This window comes from Anopheles stephensi, chromosome 2 (genome assembly GCF_013141755.1).
Source record: "Anopheles stephensi strain Indian chromosome 2, UCI_ANSTEP_V1.0, whole genome shotgun sequence".
NCBI classification, from domain to species: Eukaryota; Metazoa; Arthropoda; class Insecta; order Diptera; family Culicidae; genus Anopheles; species Anopheles stephensi.
Window position 1 is genome coordinate 19,006,572 of NC_050202.1, and position 26,449 is coordinate 19,033,020.

At 43.2% G+C, this 26,449-nt stretch overlaps 1 protein-coding gene across 20 annotated transcripts; it reads right to left on the reverse strand.

Moving 5' to 3' along the window:
• Positions 1–1,995: 1,995 nt before the first annotated feature.
• On the reverse strand, positions 1,996–25,969 carry LOC118507348 (hyaluronidase Tab y 2.0101-like). 20 transcript variants are annotated; one of them, XM_036045745.1, is made up of 9 exons: positions 25,807–25,969; positions 20,508–20,587; positions 20,134–20,322; positions 17,179–17,471; positions 16,942–17,081; positions 8,511–8,692; positions 6,690–6,900; positions 2,357–2,445; positions 1,996–2,277 (listed from the first exon to the last, which is right to left on the reverse strand). In XM_036045745.1, the coding sequence occupies exons 3-9, from the start codon at positions 20,208–20,210 to the stop codon at positions 2,169–2,171; spliced, it is 1,101 nt and encodes a 366-aa protein (XP_035901638.1). In that variant the 5' UTR covers positions 20,211–20,322; positions 20,508–20,587; positions 25,807–25,969; the 3' UTR covers positions 1,996–2,168. The 20 variants fall into 20 exon arrangements, with proteins under 20 accessions (XP_035901638.1, XP_035901636.1, XP_035901633.1 ...); XM_036045743.1 differs by having other exon boundaries at positions 20,134–20,286; positions 25,743–25,969; XM_036045740.1 differs by having other exon boundaries at positions 20,134–20,286; positions 25,707–25,969.
• Positions 25,970–26,449: the final 480 nt, after the last annotated feature.

Here is a 26,449-nt window from a genome sequence, read left to right on the forward strand (position 1 = left end):
TGTAGCATGGCAGAACTACTCTGAACTCTGATCTCTCTTCAGGTGTCGAATTATTGTCAAAATCTAGTTTCTAGCTACTTTAACCCACTACTTTGAAAGTTCAAACTAAAATTTACAGCTATGAGTACAGTGTCGAACACAGCTTGGAAGTGTCTATTTCCGTTGCCTTGAAACGGTAATAGACACAACGCAAACAAATGGCTGACGTTGCCGGTCGTTGTGATAAGCAATCACGGCCATTGAAATCGTTTACCCTTGCATGATTCATGCCTCAACGACCAGCGTAAAACATAAATAGTTCGCACGAGATAAATATACTCGGGGATGTACTGAACAAATCTATAATGTCTTATTCGCATTAGATTATTTTCGTTAGAAGTGTATTTCAAATCCGTAAATCAAAAGGCAGCTTATAAAAATATATCACCAAAAATGTCCATTTGACACCTGTAAGTTTCCCCACCGATATCAATGTCCTCTTCCTGCAAATGAAACCCAAAAGCTCACTTGTTTTGACTTTTCCGAGCTGACTTTGGTTCAGCTCAAAACATTGATTGCAGAATTCAATATAACCGAAGGCTCTTTCCCCGAACGACGCCAGATTAGATATTGAAATGTAAATCCTATCATTCAGCCCAAAAACCGACCAGCAACGTATCCGACTGGTGGTGATTGGTGATTGGATTTGACACCTTTGTCGATGGATCCATTTTCTGGTGAGCTTGTGCTCTGAAAAGAAAAAAAATGCAATACAAAAGAAAAGCTAAAAAATAGATCCCGAATACGTATCCAATGACAGGGGGAGGTCCTCTTGCGAGAGCTTCTTCCTGCTAATACAACGCACCAGCGTGTTCCGGTGCTGTGCGGAAAGGACCGGGGCGAAACAGATGCGTCATTTGTTGTGTTCTGTCGAGGTGCTGTTACGGTTTTGCTGTTTTACACTGAGCTGACTATACTCGGGAAGTGAAGAAAGAAAGAAAAAAAAACCCCAATGGCTGGTACCTTCCCCATGGTACAATGGTTTCTGCGTGTGTAACTTACTCCAACCGCTGTAAGCTGGAACCACTTTACCATTTGAACATGATCCTAGATTGGATTTTGGTGTGCCGAGAGTGAAAGATTGCTGTTTCTCGGAAATATTCATAGCGGATAGACCATCGAGCGCCAGTATGTTGGCATTGCATCGTACACACAGGCATAAGCATAAAAAAGATGGAACTTCTGTTCCTCGTTAGTTATTCACTAGCAAAAAGGTACAAGATTTTGAGCTTCTCCACAAACACACACACACTCGCGCTTGCCTCGCACTACGGGCGAGGCCCGAGTTAATGGTGAGAAAAGCCCATTTTTCAAAGCCAATTCCAATTTGTAGTGCATTACGGGTGTGCGAAATCGCGCAACACCATTAATCATGGCAGTTAATTATGGTGCGGCCGTGCGCGTATGGCCGCCGAGATTTTGGACGCGCGTATGTGGAGCGCAGGGCGTCAGGGAAAACTTTACGAGCGTGGCGCTTGTTTCTTTTTTTGTTTCTCTCTCTCTCTCTGTCTCGTGTCGCCCTTTTTTAATGGGCCCATTAGTACACTTCGAAATGTGTTAGTATGTTTATGCAGAAGTTGAGCAGCAAGATAAATTGGTGCTAGAAATAGAAGCATGTGGAGTTTGTTGATTAGCAGATGTATCAGTAGACCCACGGGCATGTTTTACCAGCTTCGAACTTTACGACGTTCAACGTACTTAAGGTTAATTGAAAGTAAAGCTTCAAAGTTGGCTGCTGAAGATCTGTTTGGCTTCGTTTCCTCTATTTATACACTGATCCGTATCAATTTACTTTGCAGAATGTGTGAACTTGTTAGTTTCATATCATCAAATTGCACTCTTTACGTGGTTTGTCAAGGTGTTCTTTGTACATATTTATCAGAATTTATTTGTATACCTACTTTCTTTCTTTTCTCTATATATTTTTTAATTTAATTTTGATATAAGAAACTGAACTCTTTGAATATGTTAAGTCTTTGTTAATCATTTAATCGGTATTCACTACAATGCTAGACAATAAAATATTTAAAAAAAATCCGCTTAAGCATAGAACTCCTGCTGTCTCCAGCTTGGTATTTGGTTGGTCGGTTTGTGTTGGGTTTTTTTTGTTGGATGCAGCTGATTGTCGTTTACGTGGATGTATCTAGCAGACTTTCCACCACGTAGCGGGGTTGCAGAGTACTTAGAACAGGTCCCAGCGTACTATCGAGGTACTGTTTGAATGAGGTACATTTTTGTCTGTGACGTGAAAGAAACATAAAGGTTATTGAAATTGAAAGTCAATTTGGTGATTGGAGGGCAATGAAGCTAAGCTTACCGTGTGTTAAGATCGAATGAACTGCCCCATAGAATAATTCCGTCCGATCCGGTGCTCTTCATGGCTGCCAGTGCATTGATCCAGTCGCTCTGCAATTGAACACGAACATAAAAAGGGGAAATTATAAGGGAATTTCAATGAAAAAGGAAAAAAAAATATCGATCTTGACATTACAGCTTAATTAACTAACATTTCTCGATCTTGATTTATAGATGGTGTTTTCCGTCTTAAGTGTTGGGACGGTCTCAGATAAGAACGTATTGTTATAAGTCAGCTTAGGATATGATCCCTGTATTATATAGAGGTCGACGCATCCCATACAAAGTGACCAAATACAGTCGGAACGTTTTTTCGAAGGCTAGCCAAGAAGTTCTCTTCGTTCTCGCTCTTGAACCGGGCGGATCAACCTAGGAGCGGAAGGAGTGGCCACTCGGAGCCTCGTCGGTCAGGGGGGCCTCAAGGGTGAGGGAAATCCTGTTGTTTCCCTCTAACATCACAATTAGAGGAACCTCAACTTCCATTCCGCTCGGGTCCTCCAAATATCTAGACCCACCACTGCTCTTGATGCTGGTGCTGCGCTTGTTACCGAATCCTAGAACATCTCCAGCCACTTGTGTTTGGAGTTTTGATGATCCTCGCAGTTTTTCAAACATATTGTTAGCTAAAATGTATCGTGCTACGCTTGAAAAAAAAAAAATCTGATCTAGTAAAATATTGGGAGCAAAATACTGGACATGACATTTGCTTAAATTCGACCTCTTTCCTGCGTAGACTTTGACTAGCCTAGTCAACCGTTTAAGATTAGAACACCCAGTTATAACCCAAGCTAGTATTGTATTCGCTCTCCTGTAGACGTTGTAGCGCCATCTACAGGTTGTTAGGGCAATCCTTATAAAAGAACAGTTCAGAATATCCTCCATTTAAATCCTAAATGAATGCTCAAGACGGGCACAACAACAAGGGTGGCAAGAAGATAAGTTCTAGGCGTGATAGAGGTGCCTTGTATCGAATAGATGAATGTCGACACTTCTGCTGTTAGATTCCATCCTGAATAACTTTCTGTTTGCTTCATATAGTGAATAAAAATAATCATATTATCAAGATTCAATGTCCCGAAAGAAAAAGGTGTTGAGCATTACATTGTTGAAGTCCTCCCTAACTGTCTAAATTTATAATCCTCAATCTAATCTTTATCAAGGAGAAAAGTGCTCTTTAGACATTGGATCCCTTTGGGAAAGGATTACATTATTTCTAGAAAACGACAGTACACATCTTCATTACCCAAAAACACCCTCCTTTATTAATATACAATGGCAGGGAAGATGTCTGTTTTTTTTTTGTACTGGGAACCCAACCAGACAACTCTCAATAGCAAGATTAATTAGCTTGACGCATTTAGATGCACATAAATAACAAGCAAGTTTACCGAGTTAGACCAAAATGCAAAAAACAAAATCCAACCCACTCCGGTAATGACAATTAACCAGAAAAGGTGCGAAAGAAAAAAAAAACAACGGCAACGCTCGAGCCAACGTGTCACGGGATAAAGGTCCCCATTGAATTTAGATCCAATTTGGAGTTTGCACTCTGTTGGTTAATCCGTTTGACAGTTTCGGAAAATTTCTGTGTTCTTTTTTCTTCTTCTTCTGGAAATTGCGTGCTCGAGTAAGCAAATGGGATTTTTCACCAGAAAGGTCATGCTGAAAATTAGACATTATCTTGTGCGCAAGAAGTGCAATTAGAAATTTGCATTTTCTCTCGAGGATTTAGAGCCAACCAGCCAGGTTTGAATAGAGTTCGGAGAGCAAAAAAAAAACCTGCTCCGGTGTGCAAAATTTGTTTCTGGAAATGTTTAAAGTTTTTTTATGCGCTTCCCAAAAGTCACGAAACTATGAACATTATTTTTTTGTCGATTTCAGCTCAACTTGCGAACAAACGTGTCTTTATGTTTGCGTCAGTCAACCGAACTTTGCCAACAAATTTCTGCTAAGCACACGAATTTCAGCATAAATTGTCCCAAAATACTTAGAGAATAAAAGCGAAAGCCCGTTATGGAGCTCCGGTTGCTCTCATGAAAAGTCACAGAAGACACTTGCCAGCACGCATCTTGCAGTGGCAGCGACCGGCTCCACTCAATTTCATCAATCTCCCAAAGGTAAGGAACGTCCGATGATGACGTCCGAAACACAAAAAAAAAAGGAGAAAAGTCACAACGCTCAGAGGCAACTAATAACGAAACCACCGGGAAACTCGTCTCTACACACAGAGACGAGGAGGAAAATTAAAACTTAATTCTTTTCCTAAGAAAAAGTTTGCATCGAATAAAAAAAGCCGAACTAAAAATCAGTTGTATGAAAACTGGTGCGAAAAGGAGTAAGTCAAGTGTGCATCATTCGCTCTCTTTCGCGCGCCCTCTTTTTCTCTCGCTCTCTCAGTCGCTCGTACTCGTTGTCATCAAATTTCATGTTTTTGCAGCCTAGCGTGCCGCACTTGGTTCGGTAATGTTGTTTTTGCCGTATGGAAGGACTTTTTCTTTGCCACTCGGTTTTTCACCCACCGCCAGTTCCACTCTTTTCCCGCAGGACGTTGACCCTTTTTTCTGAAGAATTTCCCCAACGATCGGTTCCCCCGTGTTTCGGTGGAAGCGCGTGGTGTGGCTTTGACCGAGAATTTCTCAAGTTCAGACGAACCCGGAATAGTGGAAGTAGTGAAAATAATTAAAAAGTTCGCCCATGGTACACTTCCCTGGCGGTTGGTGTGTCAAGCAGCGGACAGCCGATACACCGGACACCCGGAGGCTGCATAAACAACAACGGCTAACCACTGTGTCGGCAGGGCCGTTATCAGCTGTACGGAACGGGCCGAAGCAAACGCCACTTGTAATGGGACTCCTGTGGGCGACTGGCTCCAGTAAACAAAACCGGGCCACAACTGACGTCTTCTACTCGCGATTTGTCTCTTGTAAACGTCAGAAATACTCAACCAAATTAGGCACCCGAGTGGGTTCATTCGGTGGAAAATGGGTTTTGGACGATGCCACTTCGAAGTCACCGGTACTTTGCAGATCACGTCGGCGGCATGAGTTTCCATCATTTGTCAATGGAAGTCACAATATCTGTCAAATTGGACTGAAAGTTTCTTCGGAAATTGAGGCTTGTGTAGGGACAATTTTGAGACAGCTCTGAAAAAAGTGAAGTATTATAGGAAACTATGTTTCATTGGACATTAACTCCAAAAGTGCAGGATATCTCTTACAAGCACTTACAAAAAATAAAAAATAAATAAGTTTCCTATTTAGCTTTTCTTGAACTTGAAATCGTTCTTGAACTTGATCGTATCCTTTCGGGCCAAGATGGTCTCGGTATGCCCGGCGCGTAATTGAGTTTGGTACAAGTTTCCGGTGACCTTAATCATGGGCTGGTGGCATTTACAAACATAGTACTCAGATCAGGAGCAAGACTCGGACAAGACGCTGAGAAAGAAGTGTATCATTGCTGGTAAAAATAGGTAGATGGTGCAGTTGCACTTCAGCAACGTAGGTAAATTCAGTTACCGTTGTTGTATGTTCGAAGCGAGTCAACTATTTTGAGGCTTTGATGGTGCTTTTTAATTTTAAAAAAGTAGTGCATCATTTTGTCCTCGTCTATGAACGCAATCATTTACATTAAATTCATGCCAAGTGTTACTTTCTCACATGGCACCTACACATGACACATTTCATTTCAATATGGACGCACTTTTGCCCTTTCCGGTCCTTTTCTGGTGTTGTCTGGTGAATAATCTATCGGACAGATAATATTTTGTCACAGACAGTCAGTTCGTTCGTTCGTTGAAAGCTGTCACTTTCGCACTGGAGAGTATATATGAAACGGCACATGATAGGGTCTGCATCTTACATGAACTCTACCCCACTTCGTCTACGGAATGTTAGCTTCTCCGGACGTGTTACTCACGTATGCAAAATAATATCATCCTTCCGTCCTTCCGGAGCTCGCATCCTTTCGGGATGTGGTGTTTGATCAATATTTATAACGTCGGTGAAAGGAAACCAGCCCCAGCAACAGGTAGCAATCAAATACTCCCAAACCGTGCATGACACAGTCACATACACGCACACACACAGTTGACAACTTGTTGACATTCGGAAGTTTCAAGTAGCTTTTTTTGTTGCTGTTGTTAGTAGTCACTCCGTGCATCATGCATGAGCCATTAGTCTGCACTTTGTGCAACTTTTGTAAGTGCTTTTTGCACGCTCTTTAGCATCAAGTGTGTGTTACCGAGGTGGGCGTGGATGTTTGGTGGGAAGAAGGCGTTACTCTCTCTCTCTACTTACCTCGGTCAGGTACTGTATGGTGTCGGTGTATACGTAGCGCAGATAGGTCAACACCTTGCGTCGAGGCTTTGACGCACTGTTACGATGTGCGACTCGAACGGCTTCTCGCACACGTCCCCTTATTAGTTGCTCCCGCTCACTGGGGGATAGTTTTTCGCGCAGATAGACGGATGGGAAGATAATGTCCGAGTTGTCGAACAGCCACATAATTCTGGAATAGAAGGGATAAAAGGTATAAAAAGAGTGTTGCTTCAAGAGGTAGAGAAGAATTCAAAGATTAGTCCTGAAGTCCTTAGAAGCTGGGAGATTAAGGTAAATAGAGTAAGATAGACTCATCCACTGAGCATATCTTAAGGCAATAAATGTCGTCTTCTTTAAAGCTTCATGACTTGGACGGTCATGGGGGCCATCTAATCGAGCACTAAGTTGAATTCTTCTTCCTTGGCTGTACAACCTCTAGAGGTTTCGACCTGTCATTTCTGGCTTTATGTGACTTAGTTTTACCCGTAGTAAAGTAGTCAGCCCTACGCACGGGGAGGCGGTCTGGATGGGATTTGAACCCCGGTCTTGCCATGTGAAGACCGGCGCTTTTATCGTCTCGGCCACCGGACCACCATACTAAGTTGAATAGTCGTCCTTATTACTGGAGAAAAATCCAGATGGGATTTGAACCCCGGTCCTGCCGTGTGAAGACCGGCGTCGTTATCGCCTCGATGTGTGAAGAAAGGTCTTGCTATTTCCTTAACGACCATACTAAACTGTTTTAGAAGTAGATAATTCCCTCAGAATTTTCCCGAAAGCTTGCTCAATTTAAGTTCCTTCAGGGCTAAGCTTCTTCACTCCATAGTTAAAAGCCCTGTTGGATTATCTTTGAAACAGATCGATGTTGTCTCGCGAGGATTCTCTCTATAGCAATGTTGTCGTTGTTTAGAGTAGTTTGGGAGGTCAGAACTAATCCTCGAGGAGTTATCAATCTTATCGGTAATTGGTGCCTGGAGAGAAGAGAACGTCTATTGCAATCTTACCATGCAACATTTTCCTAACTCATCAACGTATGAACAAGGAAAAGTATACTATCTTTAACAAGGAATTCTTCTCCCTGTAGTGTTCACCAAAAGTGTTCATTTTACCATCGGAAAGATGACTCAGAATTTCCACAAATCTTCCCATTACTTCATTTCCTTGAGGGTTAATCCTTTCCCCGTACATTCCCACCACCGACAAGCGCCGCACAATAAACCACCGGCTCGTTTGCTATCTGTCGCACATTTCCACAACATTGGCGCAATAAACCAATTCATTTATCCAGTCCGGGAAAAGGCTCGAAAAGAAAGAACGGGAGCGCCATAAATTGTGACAAAGCCATCGGCATCCGGCGTCGTCGGACGGAGCGGCGCGCCACATGTGAAGTGTTGAAAGTTGGCGATAATTTATTAATTCCTCCCGCACGGCCGATTTTCGGCGTGACAAAAGGTGTACCGGCTGATAGGTGGCGCCTGGGCGATGGTTAAAATCCCTTTACGGTACTACCGACAAAACACTATCGGTGGGCAGGGCCTTGTGTGGGATGCCAGCATCCGAAACAATGGGGGTTCGATGTAAAGCAGACGCCATGTTCCTGGAAGAATATCCATCGGAACCATGTTTCGGGAAACTGTGGGTGGAGTGCTCGTTCCGCAGGTTCTGTTCAGCCCTGGTCGACTATTTCGTTTCGTTGTTTGGAGAAACACGTAAAACTAAGGCACTGTTGCATTTTTGGGGAGCTTCTACAGTTGGTAGAATGAAAGGCAAGTTTAGGACTTTCGGTCCCGTCGGTATTACCGGTTGTTTTCTCGCTGCACTTCCGGTGAGCAGTTTTCGGAACGAGCGTTCGCGCCACCGTTCATGTTGAAGCAGTACGGAAATGCATAGTAACCCCAGGCCGCCAGGGGTCGCTGCTTTCGGGCCAGCAGTAGCGTTTGCTCCATAAAGTCGCGCCCTGTTGCTTCGAAGCGTCGTGTTGCCTGGGAAAGAGAGAGAGAGAGAGAGAGAGAGACAGACCGATATGAGTATAAATAAATGAAACGAAACGGTGTGGAAAGTTTTCCACTCAGAGCGCCGTCGGTAGACCTTCCTCAAGGTTTTTACTAAATCGGGATAGAACACAGCATCCCGAGGGAAGGATTTTTTTTCCGAGAGTTTATATGGGTCCGAGTCAGGTTCGCCCCGGTTCACCATGTGTTCAGGTTCGTACACGGTTTCGAGGTTATGTTTGGTTTTTACAGCCGGCCTAGGATAATATACGACCGAGGACTGCTCGGGGCCAAGAACTCGAGGTTTACCGTAGGTTTGGGTACCATTTTTTTGCAGTTGCACATTTCTTCACCCAGCACAAGACAGCTCCGGTGGGAAAGGAACTTGAGTCGACATTTCTGGTTCCACTATCGAGAGAGTTCACTGCAGGAAGCGTAGGGAAGGGAAGAAGTATCAGAGAACACAACACTAGCCATTATAGAACGGAGAAGAATACGCTTGTTTGGGTGGGCTACGGGTAAAATATGGCCACCGGATGCAGGGTGCATCTCCTGTGTCTGGAAACACGAGGATGCACAATTTTGTGCCTTTTCCATATGGCAGAAAGCATCCTCGTTCACTCCACTCCTAGTAAGGGTCAACGGGAAGACCTTCATTTGAGACAATAGAAAATTTGCTTCCCAACAAAAAAGATAATGACATTTTAGTGGTCCAGCGATAGGAACAGGGCTTCCGGAGAAGGTCCGTGCAGTGGAATGAGAGAAATGCTGGCTAATGCTAGCATTCAAACGGGAGCGATGTTCTACGAAACAATCTGTTTGCGCTGCTTCTTCCATCCTTTTTTGTGGTTCTTAATTGCTGACTGGTGTGTGTGCGTGAGGACTGTTTGGGAATGTGCTTTCAATGGGGGAAGCAATTAAGCGATTCCTGTGGGCGTACAACATTGTACGGTGATAGTAACCCTAGAAAAGGATAATATTTAGGTGAATTGATTTGTTCGCAGTATGGATGGGGCTACAGTCGGCAGAAGCTTTAGCGTTGAGGGGTTTCGGCATTTTGATGATTGATGAGCATCCGTAGAAGCCGTTATTCAACGTGATGCTTTTCCATTGTTTTTGATTCCACTCAATTAATTATGCTGTTCGAATGACATTATAATAAATTTGAATCCAAATGCAGGCTAATATGTTCGAAAAGCGGACTACTTTTAGGCACCTGATATTATATTCAATTGATTCTTGTGGATTATACTCGATCAAAGCATTGTAATTGAATGATGCTTGTTAAAATTGGAAACGAACTGTACGTGAAATAAGTTTTAAACTAATGGAGACAACAAAGATGATGTAGGTGTGCAAAATGCATACTTTTAGGCGCTAAATTAGCGATATTTCGTACATGATACCACTAGCAAAAGCTTTTTACTAAAATGGGTAACCGATAATCTCAGCTAATTAATTACCTATCTGCACGACTGTTACATATTTGTTCCGCTGTAATTGCATGCGATGTTAGCAATAAGGCGTCAAGCCGTCTACTAAACTACTACTAAGAAAATAAATAAAAAATTTAATTTCGATCGATTTTGTAGAGATTTTTAAACTTGTGTTGTTTTATAAACTCAAGTATACAACTTTAGCTAAATTTGTAAAAAATGTAAAATACAAATTAAATTGCATACTTTCCGGCGTATACCCTGTGGGATGAGAAAAAGCCTGTTAAGCCATTATTAAACCGACAATGGTAATGCAGAAATGTTTCTTTACTCGAAAAGCCAGCTTGTCGTGGCGCCCTAAGTTATGCAATCCACATGACTTATTACAAATTTCACTCTATTTAATAATTTTTGCAAGTGTATGTAAGCCATTACATTTAACCAAATAAATATTTTGTATCTTTAATAGAAAATTATTTAATAATAATTTCCTAATAGTCAGTAGCAATAAACTATGGTTCCAATACTGTTGAACATTAAATTAGATTAGATACCCAAAAATTACTACAAATGTCCAAGAGATTTAATCGACTCAAATGTAGAAAACTAAACTACGCTTCAATCGTCCTCTCTACCATGAAGTTAGAAATCCTAAACATGGTCAGTTCTTTCAACTACGAACTCTGCCCCCTCGCACCTAAAAGCTGAAGCAAATAAAACGAAAACTAAAATCATGTTCAGCTTTTTCCAAAGCTCGCTTGGCCCGTTAGCCCTTGCCGTTAGAAGTTTCCGTCCCGCACTAGGTGATTCGCAGAAGCAATTTTCACAGTTTCAGATGAAGTTCGTTTGGTTTTTTTCTCCTTCTTTCCCTCGGTTGGTTGAATGGTTCGCTGTACGCTGATGTATTGAGTACCGTGCTTAAACCAGCTCCGAAACTGGTGACTGGTGTTTCCCGGTTACTTTCAGCCAGAGAAGGGTGCGTGTGTTTTTTCATCTTTTATATCGTCCATTCTCTGTCGAGCAATAAAACTAATATCGTAAAAGATATTAATTAAGTTTTATTGGACTCCCCGTCGGTGTTTTTGTGAGGAATAAGTGCGAGTGGCGCCCTGTACAGCAGGAAGGGCAAAGGTAGACTGTGTAAGGGTTGTGTTGCTCGGGGGCAAAAGTTTGTCCCAAAGTGTGAGTTGGGGATAAAAAAGAGCCCAGTTTGCCCTAAAGCTTGAAATTGTAATGAACTGGGACGGGCTGGAATAGTTCGAGGCGCCAGGAAGCGAACATCCGAAAAAGGCGTTTATGAAGTGTGCACGAACGGAACGTAGGGAAGTTCATAAACAATTGTTAAGTAACTCGAAAAGGTCGAAAAGTTCAAATATTGACGATCTTCCAATCGTGGCGAGGTGAGTTTGAGTGTGTGTGTGTGTGAGGCTGCTTTATCGATTTACACTGTCGTTATAAATTAGCTTGTTAATGTTTATGTACTACTAGAAGAAAAGAAGATAATGAATGTTATTACATTCTTTTTCTCTTGGTTGTTGAATCGCTACACTTAACCTTAATTAGGGTCGATATGTACGCGGCTGGTTACAATCATTTCTTGACACTAATGGCACCAAGCTAGGGAGCGACTCGTAATTATAGGAAAACATTTCATTACAAAGCCAAACCGATTGTGGTTGGGCCGTTGTGGGGTCGCACAACGGTGCAGATTAAAATCCACAAGCATTGCGGCATCCATTCGTGTACAAAAATGACCATCAAACTCATCAAACCGCAGAACCGTCAAGCGGTTTTTGAAGGATCCTAAATCGTTTGGGTGGTTCACGGTGGACGAACCGATTGCATATCAGCAGGCGCATTTATATTCATGTCCTGTTGGTCGCGGTTTTTCATTGCCCTTTCCTTTCACAGGGTTTGTGGTTTTCTTGAAAGTTTCGTGGGGGAAAAAGGGGAAAATTGATTGAACATCTACTAAGCGTTTCTAGTTTTTCAAATAGTTTTTCGGTCGGTTGGGCGGGCAATATGCAAAACCGAGCTGTCACGGTCGTTTCCCGTCTGACAGTTGTCACACAAATGACAAATGACAGTTTGGAGTAATGCAAAAGCGAAATAGAATCAATTTGACTGACCGTTCATTTGAGGAATGTTCGTCTATACCATTTCGGAATTACTGGTAACTACTCGAATCGATTCGCTGTGTGAGTGCCTATCGGCCGGTTACGGGAATTTTTTTTCCGATGTAAACAAATGATACATCTTATACGAAAGTTTTTTTTCCCATGAAACGATTTCAATTTTGATCACTATCGCGCAGCTTTGTGAACGCTAGTTTGGAGTGGAGTAACATTCGAAGTACTCGGAACCATTCGGTTCAGCCTTGGAAAGGCTTTATAGGCCGTGACCTTTGCTTATGTGGACAGGAGCTAAAAGAATACTAGCATAGCAGTTCAGTAGCTATTCATCTATTTATCTGCTTTATATGCAAAATTTATCTGCTTTATGAGGGAGTTTTCCTGCTAAGGATGTTGTTAAAGGTGATGCACCAGGTACCAGGCGTCCCCATTGGTAATTATTATTTTCTAGGTAATAAGATGTTTTTGACCGGTTCCAGTCCAGCAAATTGTTTTTGGAAGCTTCAACGAAATGTTCAATTTTCTTGTTAGTGTACTTCTACAAATGCGTGTACATTAAACCTAAATAGTTGTACTAGGTATTTAAGACAAGTTATGATTTTTTTTCCATTGATTCATTAGGTACTAGGCGTCCCCATGGATAGTAAATAAGCTAGGGCTTCATGGAGAGAAAATTAGTGCATTTTGACACAACGCTTAGTTTTGCGCTTGATGTTCTCTCTCCATGTAGCCTGAGCTATATATTGGGGTCTATGATAACCTAAGCCTGGAAATTTAAGTCTGTTAGTTTCAGTAAATTATATTGTGTTCACATATAAATAAACTGACTTTGGTCATGAGAGGCCCCATTCATGGTAATTAGAAGTTTTGGCCAACCTACTTGCAGAGCTAAGGTGTGTTAAGCCAAGCTTTAAACAACTCACACATATAAGGAAAAATCTGAATCTGATGCAAAATTTTTAACATTATTATTGCACCTACAGATTTTTGGTAGTAAATTCACAAGGGACAAGGCGTCTCCATCGGAAATAATTACTTTGTTGAAAGTTGGATCTTTCTAACATTTTGAAATAGCTTGTTGGCTCGATTCTTTCATACAGACTGATTCCTGAAAATCTGTTAGCCTAATAAGTATAGAAAAGGGAATTTGTAAAATTTTCAGTACTAAATCTGATATTCAATTGAGATGCGCAGTAGTAAGTATAGCGGGTAGTCTTTATGCCTTTGTGTGATACGAATTTATCACAATTTCGTTGCGGTTATTTTAAGTTTTTGGTTGTTTTTATCATAAAGAAATTCAAATAAAAAATTAATGCAGACTTGATTGATTTTAGAGAATGCAAAGGCTATATTAATCGACTATTGTGAATAACAAAGAAACTATTTGAGATTGTGACGCTCTTTGTTCCGTCGACTCAACACCTGAAACAATGCGACGAGGGAATGCAAACTAATCACGCTAATCCAATAATCCTTCGTCGCTCAATTATGCAATTCGAACGCTTTTTTCCTCCCCTACACTCACAACAATGCTCAACCAATGCCACCGGTTCGGTTCGGTGCAATGGATCCCGGCATATTAGAGGCCGCTTCCGTTCGGGGGATTCTGGTTTTTTGTCGCTCCGAAAAACGAGAACCGATCAATGTCCGAACGATTCACTGTCGACAGCGATATCCGGTAGATCGCCATCGTCGGTAGGCCTCCGGGGAACCGTCGTCCGGGATATGATTTTCATTTTCCGGTTTATTAAACTTTCCATACTAGCGTGGTTCGGTGGGCTTTTTTGCTGTTGCTGTGCGTGGACCTGTCCAATGTCCGTTCGGTTCGATTAAGGAATGCTTCCGTCATTTTCTCAATACCGTTGAAGTGATGAAAAAAGCGGGAAAAACCCGGTAAAGGCGAAATGGAAAGCGAAATCTCAATGGAATTGGATGGACACGCAAAAAAAAACCAGGAGAAGAATAGGAATGCACAATGTTGAACTGGGAAATGAAAAACCTCATTCATCACCTGTTTGAATAAAAAAAAAACTCATTCACAGTATCTCTGAGCGGGCGTTCCAAACCCGTCGGGTAGAAGGTCGGTTTGATGTAGGATTTTTCCAATTGCCTTCCCAAAACAATTTGCAAGCCTCGAAACGGGTTCCAAAAATCGGACCAGATTCTACTTTTTTTGTGCATGTCACAAATGGAACCATTTTGTTAACAGATTTCTTCCTTTAATTCTTCTGCCTGCTGTGGATGAATCGTGAACCGAACGAAAGGATTGTTGAAAAAAAAAAACCCGACAAAAGAGTTAGACTTCCAACCGAACTGCGGGATGCAGAAGGAAACGGACGGCAAATTGGTGCTTAGCAAGCCGGTATGCCAAATCCTTCCAGGAACTCAAGGATTCATTCGTCACCGCACACGCATCATTGCCGGCCTTATGCCGCGCAATCGAACCAATGAGCTGAAAGAAATGTGGAATATGCGCTCGTAGGCAAACAAAACAAAAAAAGGCGGAAGATGTCCCTTCAAAAAATAACTTCCTTTTTCTAGGAATCGAAAGGCGCCGACAGCGTGTACAAAGTGAACCTTCCGGGAGAAAGCTCGCTCGGCGAAACTCAACCGGGAAAATAAGGCAACCGGTTGAGCCTTTCGCCGGCAAATGGAACGGCCGGATAAATTTATAACGAAGCCTAAACAAGTTATGTCGCTGTCATCGTGCGTTGTCCTATGCATCACGATGAATTTCGTTGGGCGAGAACGCCACCAATACTGACCGGACATTTAATTCCTCGAAGGATCTGGGCAGGTTGTAGCGGCCAGCATAGTTAGTTGGTTTATTGGGCGAGTTTATGGTTCGATGGATTGATTAACTTGAATTGTCTTCAAGGAATGTTGGGAGTGGAAGACACATACGTTGAATCAAAACTGACATTAAATAAGGAATGGAGTGAGAATGGGAAGATTTCTATTTAAATTAAATATTTTTATGTTAGTTAAATAGCAATAATAATTGATATTTTAATCAACTTTGAAGGATCACTTTAGAATTCGGCGATGTATCGCAGATGAGCTCTTTATGCATACTAGAAAAAAAAGCATACTTTCAGGCGTTCTAGTACAGATCATCCTCTTTTTGTCTACTGACTTCCTTGCCATAATTTTACCTGTAGTTGGAAAGTTTGACTGGGCGGTACGACGGTCGAGGCGAGAAGGCAAGAACCGCGAATAAAATCCCAACCAGACCGTCTCTCCGTGCTGGACTGACTTATCCAGCTATGGGTAAATAATCATGTCAAGGGAAGAGAGGAAAGGCAATCCAAGCCATTTCGATTCTTGGAAAAAAAGTCTTGGGAAGTAGGAGAAGCATTGTTTGACCTGCATTTGGAGTTACGGTTTGGACAGGATTCAATATCTAGTCCAGCCGTGTGAAGCCTTGTACGTGAAGTCATATACAGGTTATTTAATACACAATTATGATTCGCTCAATTACGCCTACAAGTAGGCAATAAGGAATTTAGGCGAATCTTGGTCCGTAGCAACGGTTTATTATGAAAAACTGTATTTTTTTACAAAGTAGACTATGATAAATTGCATACTTTCAGGCGTTTTGATGCAAAAGAGCGTGATACAACAGAGTTGAGCATCATTCAGGATATTCATAGAATTGCAACGTAAGTCAAGGTAGATTTGAAGCAGATTTTGATTTGAACCTAATGATTTCGGGAAATGAACAATTAAACTATTCTTAGAAGAATTGGTTCACATTTAATGAAATTTTCTGCAGAAAAAAGAATTTCTATTCTTAGTCACAAGGATATCCTTCAACATAAAGTCGATTCATAATAAAGAACTCCCCTTTGCTACAGGTTATTTTGGAAGGATTCCTCATAAAGTTCATCCCCACAGAGAACTGCACGTTACCGAGCTACCGGGAAAAGGTTCAGCCCAGTAAACAAATCATCCGTGCTCCCCAAAAGCTCCAGCCCAATACTTTGGGTTACGCATGATTTCCGCATATTTATGATACTGTGAAGCATGCACACACAAAACGAAAGGAAAGGAAACTAGAATCAAGAACCCATCGTCTGTTGGTCATTTTCGGCAAACCCGGTGCCTTGCCCCAAAAGTGTACGGGCGTGTTTCCATGGGCAACCCTTTCGGCCCACTTAGCCTGATGACGTCGATGATCGTTGGGTTTCGATGAGCGCTTCCTTTTTTTTTGTTTCTCATTCATGCGTTTGTACTTCGGCAGAGAGTCTTCAATAAAGTGAAATGAAAAGGCATCCCAACAAACAACGGAACGTCCGCCCAAAAGTCCCGTTCGGCTGGCGCGTTCTGTTTAATGCATTCAGAGGTTCTTGTTTACTCCTCTTTTCCGACAATTATTTATGGGAAACCATTCGGCAAACCCCCGTTTTTTCCGAACATTTCAAGTGAATGGACAAATGGAGGTTAGTGGTTTTCCACCTTCCAACCAAAAAGGGGGAGAGCGCGAACGTCCTCTGGAAGTATCTTATTTTTGTCGTATCGAGAGTCTTTGGGCGCTTCGAAAGGGTTGAGTGTGCCGGCGGGGGCATTTTTTTTTGGTAAAAGCTTCCCCAGTAATGGGTTCGCCATTATCGGTCGTCACCGTGGGAACGGTATCGTTTACCGGAGAAAAGAAGTTAATCTATTCACGTACCTCCCGTTCGAGATGGCTCGCCGACCAGTACGGGTGGCGCTCTTTTTCGATCTTGACCGACAGATCCTTGTACGGTTGGAGCGAACCAAAGTTTTGCCGGTAGATGGGTCGCCACGACTCGAAGTCGATAATGCCGATACCTGGAAGATGAAAATGAAAAAAAAAAACGGGATGGGTTCTGGTGAATGTTTTGTTGCAGGTTTTTAACAGCGATGTTTTGCAAGGTAAAGCCCGTACCGCTGAAGTTACGATCCGGTACCAGCTCGTTTAGGTGACGTTCGAATATCTGCAGATGTTCGGTTAGGTTGCCTTCCTGTGGTACGCCACCGTTACGCTTGTACAGCGTTTTGGTGGATGGTTTCTCGAGCAGGGCCGGGAATTTCCCGGGATCGTACAGTATCGAGACGGCATTTCCCCGAAAGGTGTCGTTACTGTTCTGGACGACGGAGTACGTCCGGTTGACGCCACCAAAGTCGAAGCCAAACTGATTGCACATAAAGGTGGGTATGTTCCAGTACACTTCGAAGGATCTGTTGGAAGGAAGAGAAAAGGTAGAGAATTTTTTTTTCTTCATAAAGAACAGCCTGGCCGTATTGCTAAAAGGTAGAGAATAATAGGTATTAAAATTCTTGTTTAGTTTTTTAAACAGGTGCACCTGATATAGCCATTTTTCTCAGAATAATATTTAGATGCTCCAACGTCAAATAGTCACATAGTACTGTCCGGCGGCCGAGGTGATAGTGTAGCAGGTCATCACACGACAGGATGAGGGATTAAAACCCATCCAGACCGTCTCCCCGTAAGCAGGAGTGACTGAATATCACGCTATGGGCAACGAAAACCATTGTAGGTCGAGGCCTTTGGTGGTTTTAATCCCAACGACAAAGAACGTTACATAGAACAACTTAAAATTTAACTGACGTGAGATACTCTTGATTGCTTATTGTTAGATGATATTCAAAGTTCCTCTTCTTAATTTGCCCTACAACCTCAAGGACCCTTTTTTGTGTCATTTTTGTCTTCCTTGACTATTGCCCGTTGTTAAACAGTCAACTCTGCATATGGGAAGTCTTTCATCTGCTAGAAAGAGTTACTTCCATGGCAGCCATTAATCATGGTTCTCTTTGCCTATCATCAGACTGATTAAAAACAAGCTCATTTGACAGGATCAGGTTGGAAAGATGATCCCCTGTCAAAATCCACCTGATCGCCGAACGCGTCATAGATGTCAAATAAAGGTACTACGCTAATCCTGACAGCGCCGTCACTATTCATTAAGTACTACGGCTACTGAGATGCAAGAAAAAGCTTGATGAGTTGATCTTCCTCTGTGGTCTACTCCTCCTCATAGACGTCACCGACGTTAAATGTCCCTCGAAAAGTCTAGACCCGAAGAACGTTATTCGTAGCTAAGCTCAATTTAACTTATAAAACAGTTTCCGCGACAAAAACATCAATCCCTGGACGCAACTTTTAGAGTCGGCGTTTTCCGCGTACCATAAATCTGTGCATCTGGAAGCATCGCAAAGCGTTTAGCCGGCTGATTGATGCAAAACTCGTGGCACCGGGTTCCTACTGCTTATCTGCGTAATTAGATTTCCGCGCTCAAACTGCTAGACGCCCGCATAGACCACGGTCGGCGAGTGACGTTCTGCGAAGGAACGAGGTGCATTAATTCATTATTAATTTCGGTTGTTTAATTGTGCCAAATTTACTTCAATTAAGATTATAATCCAGCACCGTACACCGGCGTGGGCGGCTGACGTGGGCAATTTCGCTCGGATTGGATGCGCGTCGGCCCAGAAGTTACCGGTGCTGGAAGACGCACCCACCAGGCAGCGACCGGTTGCTGTTCCGGAAGCGCTGTGGTGGTTTTTGAGATTTAATTAAACATCGGTAGCAGCTCGCTTACTGTCTGTGTGTGGCCGTGTCTTTGGTCGTTTGCCAACGCTGGCGGGAACTCATCATGCAGAAGTTATCTCTTCCAATGGCCACCGCATCGAAACCAACCAGACTATCCATAGTGCGACGAAAATTACAATCGACGTCATCCGTACAGCCCACCCGTTTCTGTGGACCATTTGCCGGAAGCGGTTAACCTGCAGAGTGATGTGTATTTTTGGCTTCCTCAAAAAAGCGGACGATGACAGCGGGGTTTTTGGTCTGACAGTTTTGACATTGTAATTAAGTGGCGTTAGTAAGTTCTTGCACATACACACACGCGCGCGCACCGGTTTGGAGCTTTTCGCCGGGGCAAAGAATCCATTATGTATGCAGTTTATGCAAAGCGCGTTTTCGAACTCGACTTCACCGCGGTCCATTGCTGTTGCGCCGTATTTGTGCCACACGTGATAAGCGAGGTGCGAAGCGAAAGCAGCTGGGCGCTTCGGTGCTCTTGGATTAGCACGAGCAGTTTAACATGCTTGAATGTGCAAAATGAGGATTTTTACTGTTTCTTGTGTGTGTGTGTGGGGGGGGGGGGGAGGGGGTGGGGCGGTTTGTTTTCCAGCTGCACCAAACGTATGTTCGAGAAAGCTGTCTTTCCGACTGATGCACAGTGTCTTCATGCGTCAGGAAACAAATAGGAAAAGTTCATCCGGCAAACTCTTCCAGGGTAACATATTGCACCTTGTCGTCAGAAAGTCTGCGCCCGGGGTTTCGAAACAACAGAACGAACTTTGATGCTCAAAAACAAACAAAAAAAGGACATGAGACTACAAAAACACCACCAGAACACAACTCCGGAGCTAGTGAATGATGAATGAAGCAAAATTGAATGAATGAACCACGGAGGTTTTCTTTTTGTTTGTGCTGCAATATTTATTCACCCTACAGTTCGAGTGTACCGTCGTTGGCAAATGAAAAGTTAACTCGTTCGAAAAACAGATCACCGGGAAGTGTGTTCTTGAGGCGGGGGTTAGACGTTAACTTTCGAAGCGAAAATGCAAAACAAAACATCATTACCAAGCTTCTGTTTTGAAGCTTTACAAGTCGGAACGTTCGAAGGTCTCGGCTTGCTTCGAAGACTTATAGCGGCAAGATACGATCAGAAACATCTGGCCCAAAGTTCGAACTAATCATAGTGAAAAGGTTTGTTACGATGACAACAACCGCTGACATTTCGCTTCTGTATGGCTGGGTGGAAATGGAAAATAGACCCCCCCCAAAAAGAGAGAAGTAAAATTGACTTACTTGATTAGGACGAGGTTCTGCAGGAGAAGTAGCGTCGACAGTTTCAACAACCGTGTGCGAGCTGCGAGGTAAACCATGTTGTTGCTGTTGAAGTTGCTGATGATGATGCTGGTTCTGTTTTTTCGCTTGAAACGATTCTAGCGTCGTTGCGAGCTGAGTGCAGAGACACAGAGAGAGAGAGAGAGCACGCTAATCACTTATCGTTAATTGAGGCAAGTACGATTTCTGCTAGATTTATCTCAATTAAAAATTGTCGCTGATGTCACTTGCCATATCAATGTGTTAGTGTGTTTTTTTTGAGTCGATTTATCACTAGAACTCTTACAGACGTTGTAGATTTCACTCGCGTTTTGATTGCACTACACGTCACTTACACTGGATGGGTTGCTTTTCCCCGGACACTTCACAATCCCGCGTACGCTGCACCGGTTCTCTAGCTAGCGCAAGGTAAGCACTGGTTTTGAGGAGAAGAGAAAACAAAAAATGCAACGTTAGCTGCACACAGCTCCTAGCGCATATGATGTATGAGTTCTTTCACTATCGCCACACTTCACCAACAGCACATGATAACAGCACAATTAAACCTTGCTTCGTCAGCTGTACGACGGTCGGCGAAGCGAACACGGAACTGCACGACAAAAGCGACGTATACGGTGCACTTGCACACCTTTCAGACGTATCCACTACGCCACTAGTAACGTTACAGCTGTCCAGTACGATGTGTCAATGCCAGTGTGCTTGCCGCTACATTCTGATTCATCCTCTACGAAAGCATTATCCGCAAATCGCCCGAAACAGCACCGGAAGATCGCTGCGCTACTGAATCACACACAACTACTCACCACTCTACACTGGCCCCCTGAGGAGGCCCTCAGGCTCACTTTAACCCGAACAGCACCCACTTGCAACTGTCATTTCGAATCGCCACTGTCACTGAACGGTTTCGCATGCGTTGCCCTCCGGGGCCGGACCATATTAAAAATTCATTAGCCGAGCAGAACGGCAACCACCGTGGGTGTTCTCACGCCGTGCTCACCAACCTGATTTAAGATTTCTTGGGACTGTGGTTCTAGTAGCAGGCCCCAAACAGAATTGCTCGATGTGCCGGAGGAATATATTGTGGCCGCGTTTGCGATCGGACTGACGCGCGCGCTCGCTGAACAACCGCACACACTACACGTTGAACTTGCGGCTCGATATGCCGTAGACGACGCAACGCTGTCTGGTGCCGATCGGGTGACACTTGACGCGAGCGCCACGAACGACGAAGACACAGCAAGCAAGCGAAAAAAAATGAAATCCGGAGTAGAACAACAAAAACAGCTGGTGCCCGCGCGATCTAGATTGTTTGGCGCGATAGAATCAAGCACGACGCTTCATGGAGGAGACCCGCGCTTCTTGCCGATTGATCGTGTTTTATTAATTAAGCTCCACAGTGTGTGTGTGTGTGCAGTGACACCATCGACTCACACTCAATCGAGCTACTACTGGAGCTACCGTTCTTCTGTCAAGTGGCGACGCGAAGAAGCGCCTATTTACCTGCGTTAGCTGGCGTTATTGTTTTGCTGTATCCCTCTCCAAAACACGCTACACCCAACCGAAGCACAAACCTTGAGCGGCAGCTGTTTGTGTGCGAAGAAAGTAATGTTTCGTCATCGGTTTGAGCAACAAACAGACAAAAAACGTTGCTGTTGTAACGTGTGCGAGTAACGAAAAACATAAGCTCACAAGCATTCGCGGGATCGCTTTGTTATGGGGTGCAGGTTGCTGTTTTTTTCTTTTGTTCTCCGGGAACTTTAGCTCTTCGCGTGCTTCCGTGTGTCTGCCTGCAAACTGCTGCCCTGGTCACATTTGCATATGGTCCAACCGGAATGAGATGGTAGCAGCGTTCACCGCACTAATGACAGTACAGTGACACGCAGTGACATTGGATCGAATCGTTTCAATTAAAAGATAACGCTTGCATCTAACTGGAGATCAAGGCAGGTTGTCTGTGAGAGACCTCATAGGGGCGGAAGATGCTTCACTAAATTCATAGATTGAATACTGATTCTTCTAGAAGATTCTCTTAGACCTTTCTAGTATTAAATCGATTTATCAGCATTATATCCATAAGTAAAGTCAAGCAAGTGGCAACCAAGTCACCAAGATAAACAATGCAACAACTGCACCTCACAATCAGTGCGGTATCGTCACCAATCAAAGGGCACCACTTCAACGGCTTATCATCATTGCACCGCCTGTCCCTTCTTTCGACCATCAAACGTATGGCTGTATCGGTGATGGGAGGCTTTCAGGTTAATCTGCTGCAATTAAACTTGTCGGTGGACGTGGATTGTCTCAACCACTTGACGGGTTGCACGAGGCTTTTCAACATCTTGCAAGATGGGAGCAATCAAAGCAGCTTAAACCGATGGCCCACCTTCGCGAGGTTCAAGAGCTTTGCGGGCCGTCATTTGCGGGTTCCGGTTTCTTGGTTTGAGATAGATTAACAATGGGAGCAGACGACGGGATAGGGTTGTTGTCACATTTGCTAACAAATATGTCTTGTTGGGTGATAACTCGTTAGCCTCATACGCATCGGGTTAACGTCATGCCGTTGGATGTGACAGGTATAAGAGTAGATATTTTTTAATGCTAAAAATCTTCTTGATGTCTCTATTAAAAGCTTATGAAAAGAAGACGTCACAAGAAATCAATAAGAAATCAACCTTCTGTCCTTAATGTCTCATTTACTGCAGGTTCTGAGTTTTGAATCCCTGCGGAATTATAAGGACCATCTTCCATCTGAATCCTGCGTAAGCATAAGCCTAATATTCCAATTAGACGATTCTGGTTGCCAAAAAAAAGCTGCAACACAATTAAATAACCCTCTGATAAATTAGTTTGCAATTAAAAGCATCTCTTTCATAATTGGATACAAGCGCAAGTATTTGCACTGTAAATCTCTGGCGCGTCTAATGCTTCTTGTTTGACCGTTGCTGCTCTATTTGTTGCTGGACAATGCAAGGCAAATTACACAATAACGTTGCCCTCTGCTTACCATCCATCTCCTGTATCCACCATGCACGAAAGGCACTTTTCACAGTGGCTGAACTTTATGGAAATGGATAGTGCTAGCTCCAGCAGCACAAGAATGCAATCAACTGACGGCTGCAAGCTGCACAGCAAACAGCGTTCGGGCAACTACAAAATAAAATAATACAAAAGTTACCGCTCGCAAAACACACAACATCTACGGCTGTTTCAGGCTTGCCGGTGCACTCCCGGCTTCAGTGTACAAACAAAAGTCCACTCTCGCAGAAAGGCAAAGAAAAACCAACATCCACTCTGGGAAAAACAGGCAAAAGGGCCATTAGCTTTACCCATTCCCTAACCGTCGGTTCCGCGAAAGTGAACGCGCGAACTGGGGGCAACTTTTCTGAGAAATGGATGCTCAGATGGATTGCGGAAAACAAGACACGGTATCGTGCGTCGAGTTGTTTAATGGCAATACTGCCCGAGCTGCACTGCGATCTTGCGGTGCCTAACCGCTCAAAAATGCATCCGGCATCCCGGTAGCTTCCGGGGGAAGAAAGGACCTTGACCGTGCGAGACGCCCCCGTTCGTGGTCACTGTGCCACGCTACATTGGCAAGGGGCAGATGGATGGTTTTATTCAAATTGGATCATAAATATGATTAAAATCGATTGCCTGGCTGCAAAACACATGCTCCGGTGTGCGCTTTGAATGATTTACGGTACTGCTGCTGGTGGTGGTGGTTGGTAGTGGAAAAAGAGATAACGAGGGGCTGACGCGTTCCAGATAGAACGGCGATGAGGGTTACACGCCGTACACGTGCCATTACAGCAACTAGACGGTGACAAGTTGAAGGAACTTTAGAGTTATGGAGATGTGAGCTCGTTCCCTGTCGCACCTGTCGTGTTAATGGGGTAATGGTGGGTTAAGAATTATACGCCATCGTTCATTACACATTACATCCAGGAAGAAGAACGACTTGGTCCGGACGACCCTATCATGCTGGCATAGTTTTGCAAAAACCGGTTCCCTTTCTGTCAGCCGAGCGGTCGTTCTGGCCACTGGCAAACAAATCGATATGCAAAACTACACATAAGTGCGCTCAAATGGAACACCATTTCCCGCCATGTGGTTGTTGCACGCACACGCACACACACACACACACCCAAACAGCTGTCACTCTTATCACACCTACTTCCGCTGCCGACATGTGTCAAATGGAATAATGAATGCAAATTGATACCTACAAAAAACCGCTCTAATTGATATAGGAAGCGAATTTCGTTAAGTGATTTAGGAACCATGATGCGTGGTTCGGAAAAAAATCGTTCAAAATTAATTTAAAATCTGTGGCTAGCTCTCAACCAGCTCAATCCACTAGGTGATGGGAATGGGCGCCCTCTACCGGAAAACGTTGGGCACTTGGTGTATCGGTGCAGGGAAAAATTAACGTGACGCGTGCAGATACATGCGATTTGGTTTAATTGCTACAATCAGTTGATTAGGGACCAGTGCTTTCCGGTTTTGTTCCGGAAACTATGTGTGTCAGCTGTGTTGTTCAATTCAATTTAACGCTGATTGCGCGTCCATATCCGGGCGGGGTGTGAAAAATGCTTTTGCTCGGTTGTTTTGCGGCAGGAGGTGATAATTTGGCGAGTGGATAAATAGCTCATATTGTGGGGGTTTACTCGTAACTGCTGATTTGTAATGTAATTATTAGCTTACTAATTTTAAAATTTGGCATTATGGATTGTTTAAAATTTTTAGAATTTGTTTTTAAGGACAGTTGGATTGAAATTGGATTTTGTTAATTTATGTTTAAAAAGGCCGTTACGAATAGAAAAAAAAGGTTTTTAATGAGATTTTATAAATTATTTTCCTCTTATTGTTCTCTGTAAAGGTATATAAAACAATTGCTTTAATACAAAAAGGTTATTTCAATGTCATTAAGAGATAAAATACATTTTAATTTTTGTTTGTTTTAATATTCATACGCCACTTTTACACATTTTTTATCTTCTTTCTTATTTTCTTCCTTTGCTTCACATTCACAACTCTTCACTACTGCTTTTTCTTTTTATCTTATCTTGTTTTGTGTTATTTTTTTTCCTTTTTCGCTAACTATTTTTAACCAACTTTGAGTTTTCTATCGATTTACTTGATAATGTTGTGCTTTTATACGTTTAAAAAAATATTCAAGCATTGAGATACACCTCTTGCTTCAAATTATAGCCTTAAAAATGCTCGGAAATATTCGTTTACATATTCAACTCGACGTCGGGTTTATTTGGTTGTTTCCGTTTTAAAACTTTTACACTCTCGCTACCAACTCCTTTTTTTGCTGCATAAAACAAGCGCATCATGAATATCACATTCTCCCGGAACGCATTCGTTTTCATTGCCGAAGCCGAAGGTTTATCCGGCTTTGTACCGTTCGGGATGAATTATCCATTATCCAGGATAAAGTACAGAAAACACTAGCATTCCCTTGCTATCGTCAGAAAAAAAACAGAGGAAGAAAACCCGAAGCGTAACAAATATCACAAAACACTCACGCAAAAAAAAGAAAGAAAAAAATTCGAGTAACACACATTCACACAACAACACCACTTTTTTTCGAATCGTCCGTGCGCACACGAACGAGCGTATCTTCACCGGCACCGAGAAGTTGTCAAATGGAGTCGCCTGCTTTTCGGTTTTGTTTTACGTTTGCCACACGCTGGCTGTACACGCTCGCAATCGGAATCGAAAACGGGGTGCACAAGCTTTTTCTGCACACTCGCGCCACACAACCGCAACCGGGAAATGAGCAGGATGTTCGGTGTCGTTTTATTATTTATAAGAACCGGTGCGCTCCGGCCCTGTTTTCAAGTGCGTCCATTCGTGGGCGCGTTTGAAGTGGGAGGGATTTGAACGGGGGATGGAAAGGGAGGGTTTGGATGATGAGGAGCCAATCCGGTTACAAGCCACCAGAACCGACACCATCAAGGTCCGGGCGGTCGTTTGCTGACGCTTGTACTGCTGACTGCTGAATGCATGACAGTTTTCCACCGTGAGCTGTGTGTGAGTGTGTGTTTGGCTGGTCGCTTTATTCGGCAGGTTTTATTTTCCATCCCAACGCTTAACTTTACTACGCTGCTTAACTTTTCCACCATGAACGAGTGTGTGTCTTTATGGGGCAGTTTGTATGGTAATGTTAAAAAGAGAGACAGGGAGAAACTTTTTGGGACCTGAATTGAAAAAACACCGCCACTTAAACCCATAAACACCTTGCATGCTCCGTGCCTGTGTATGGATG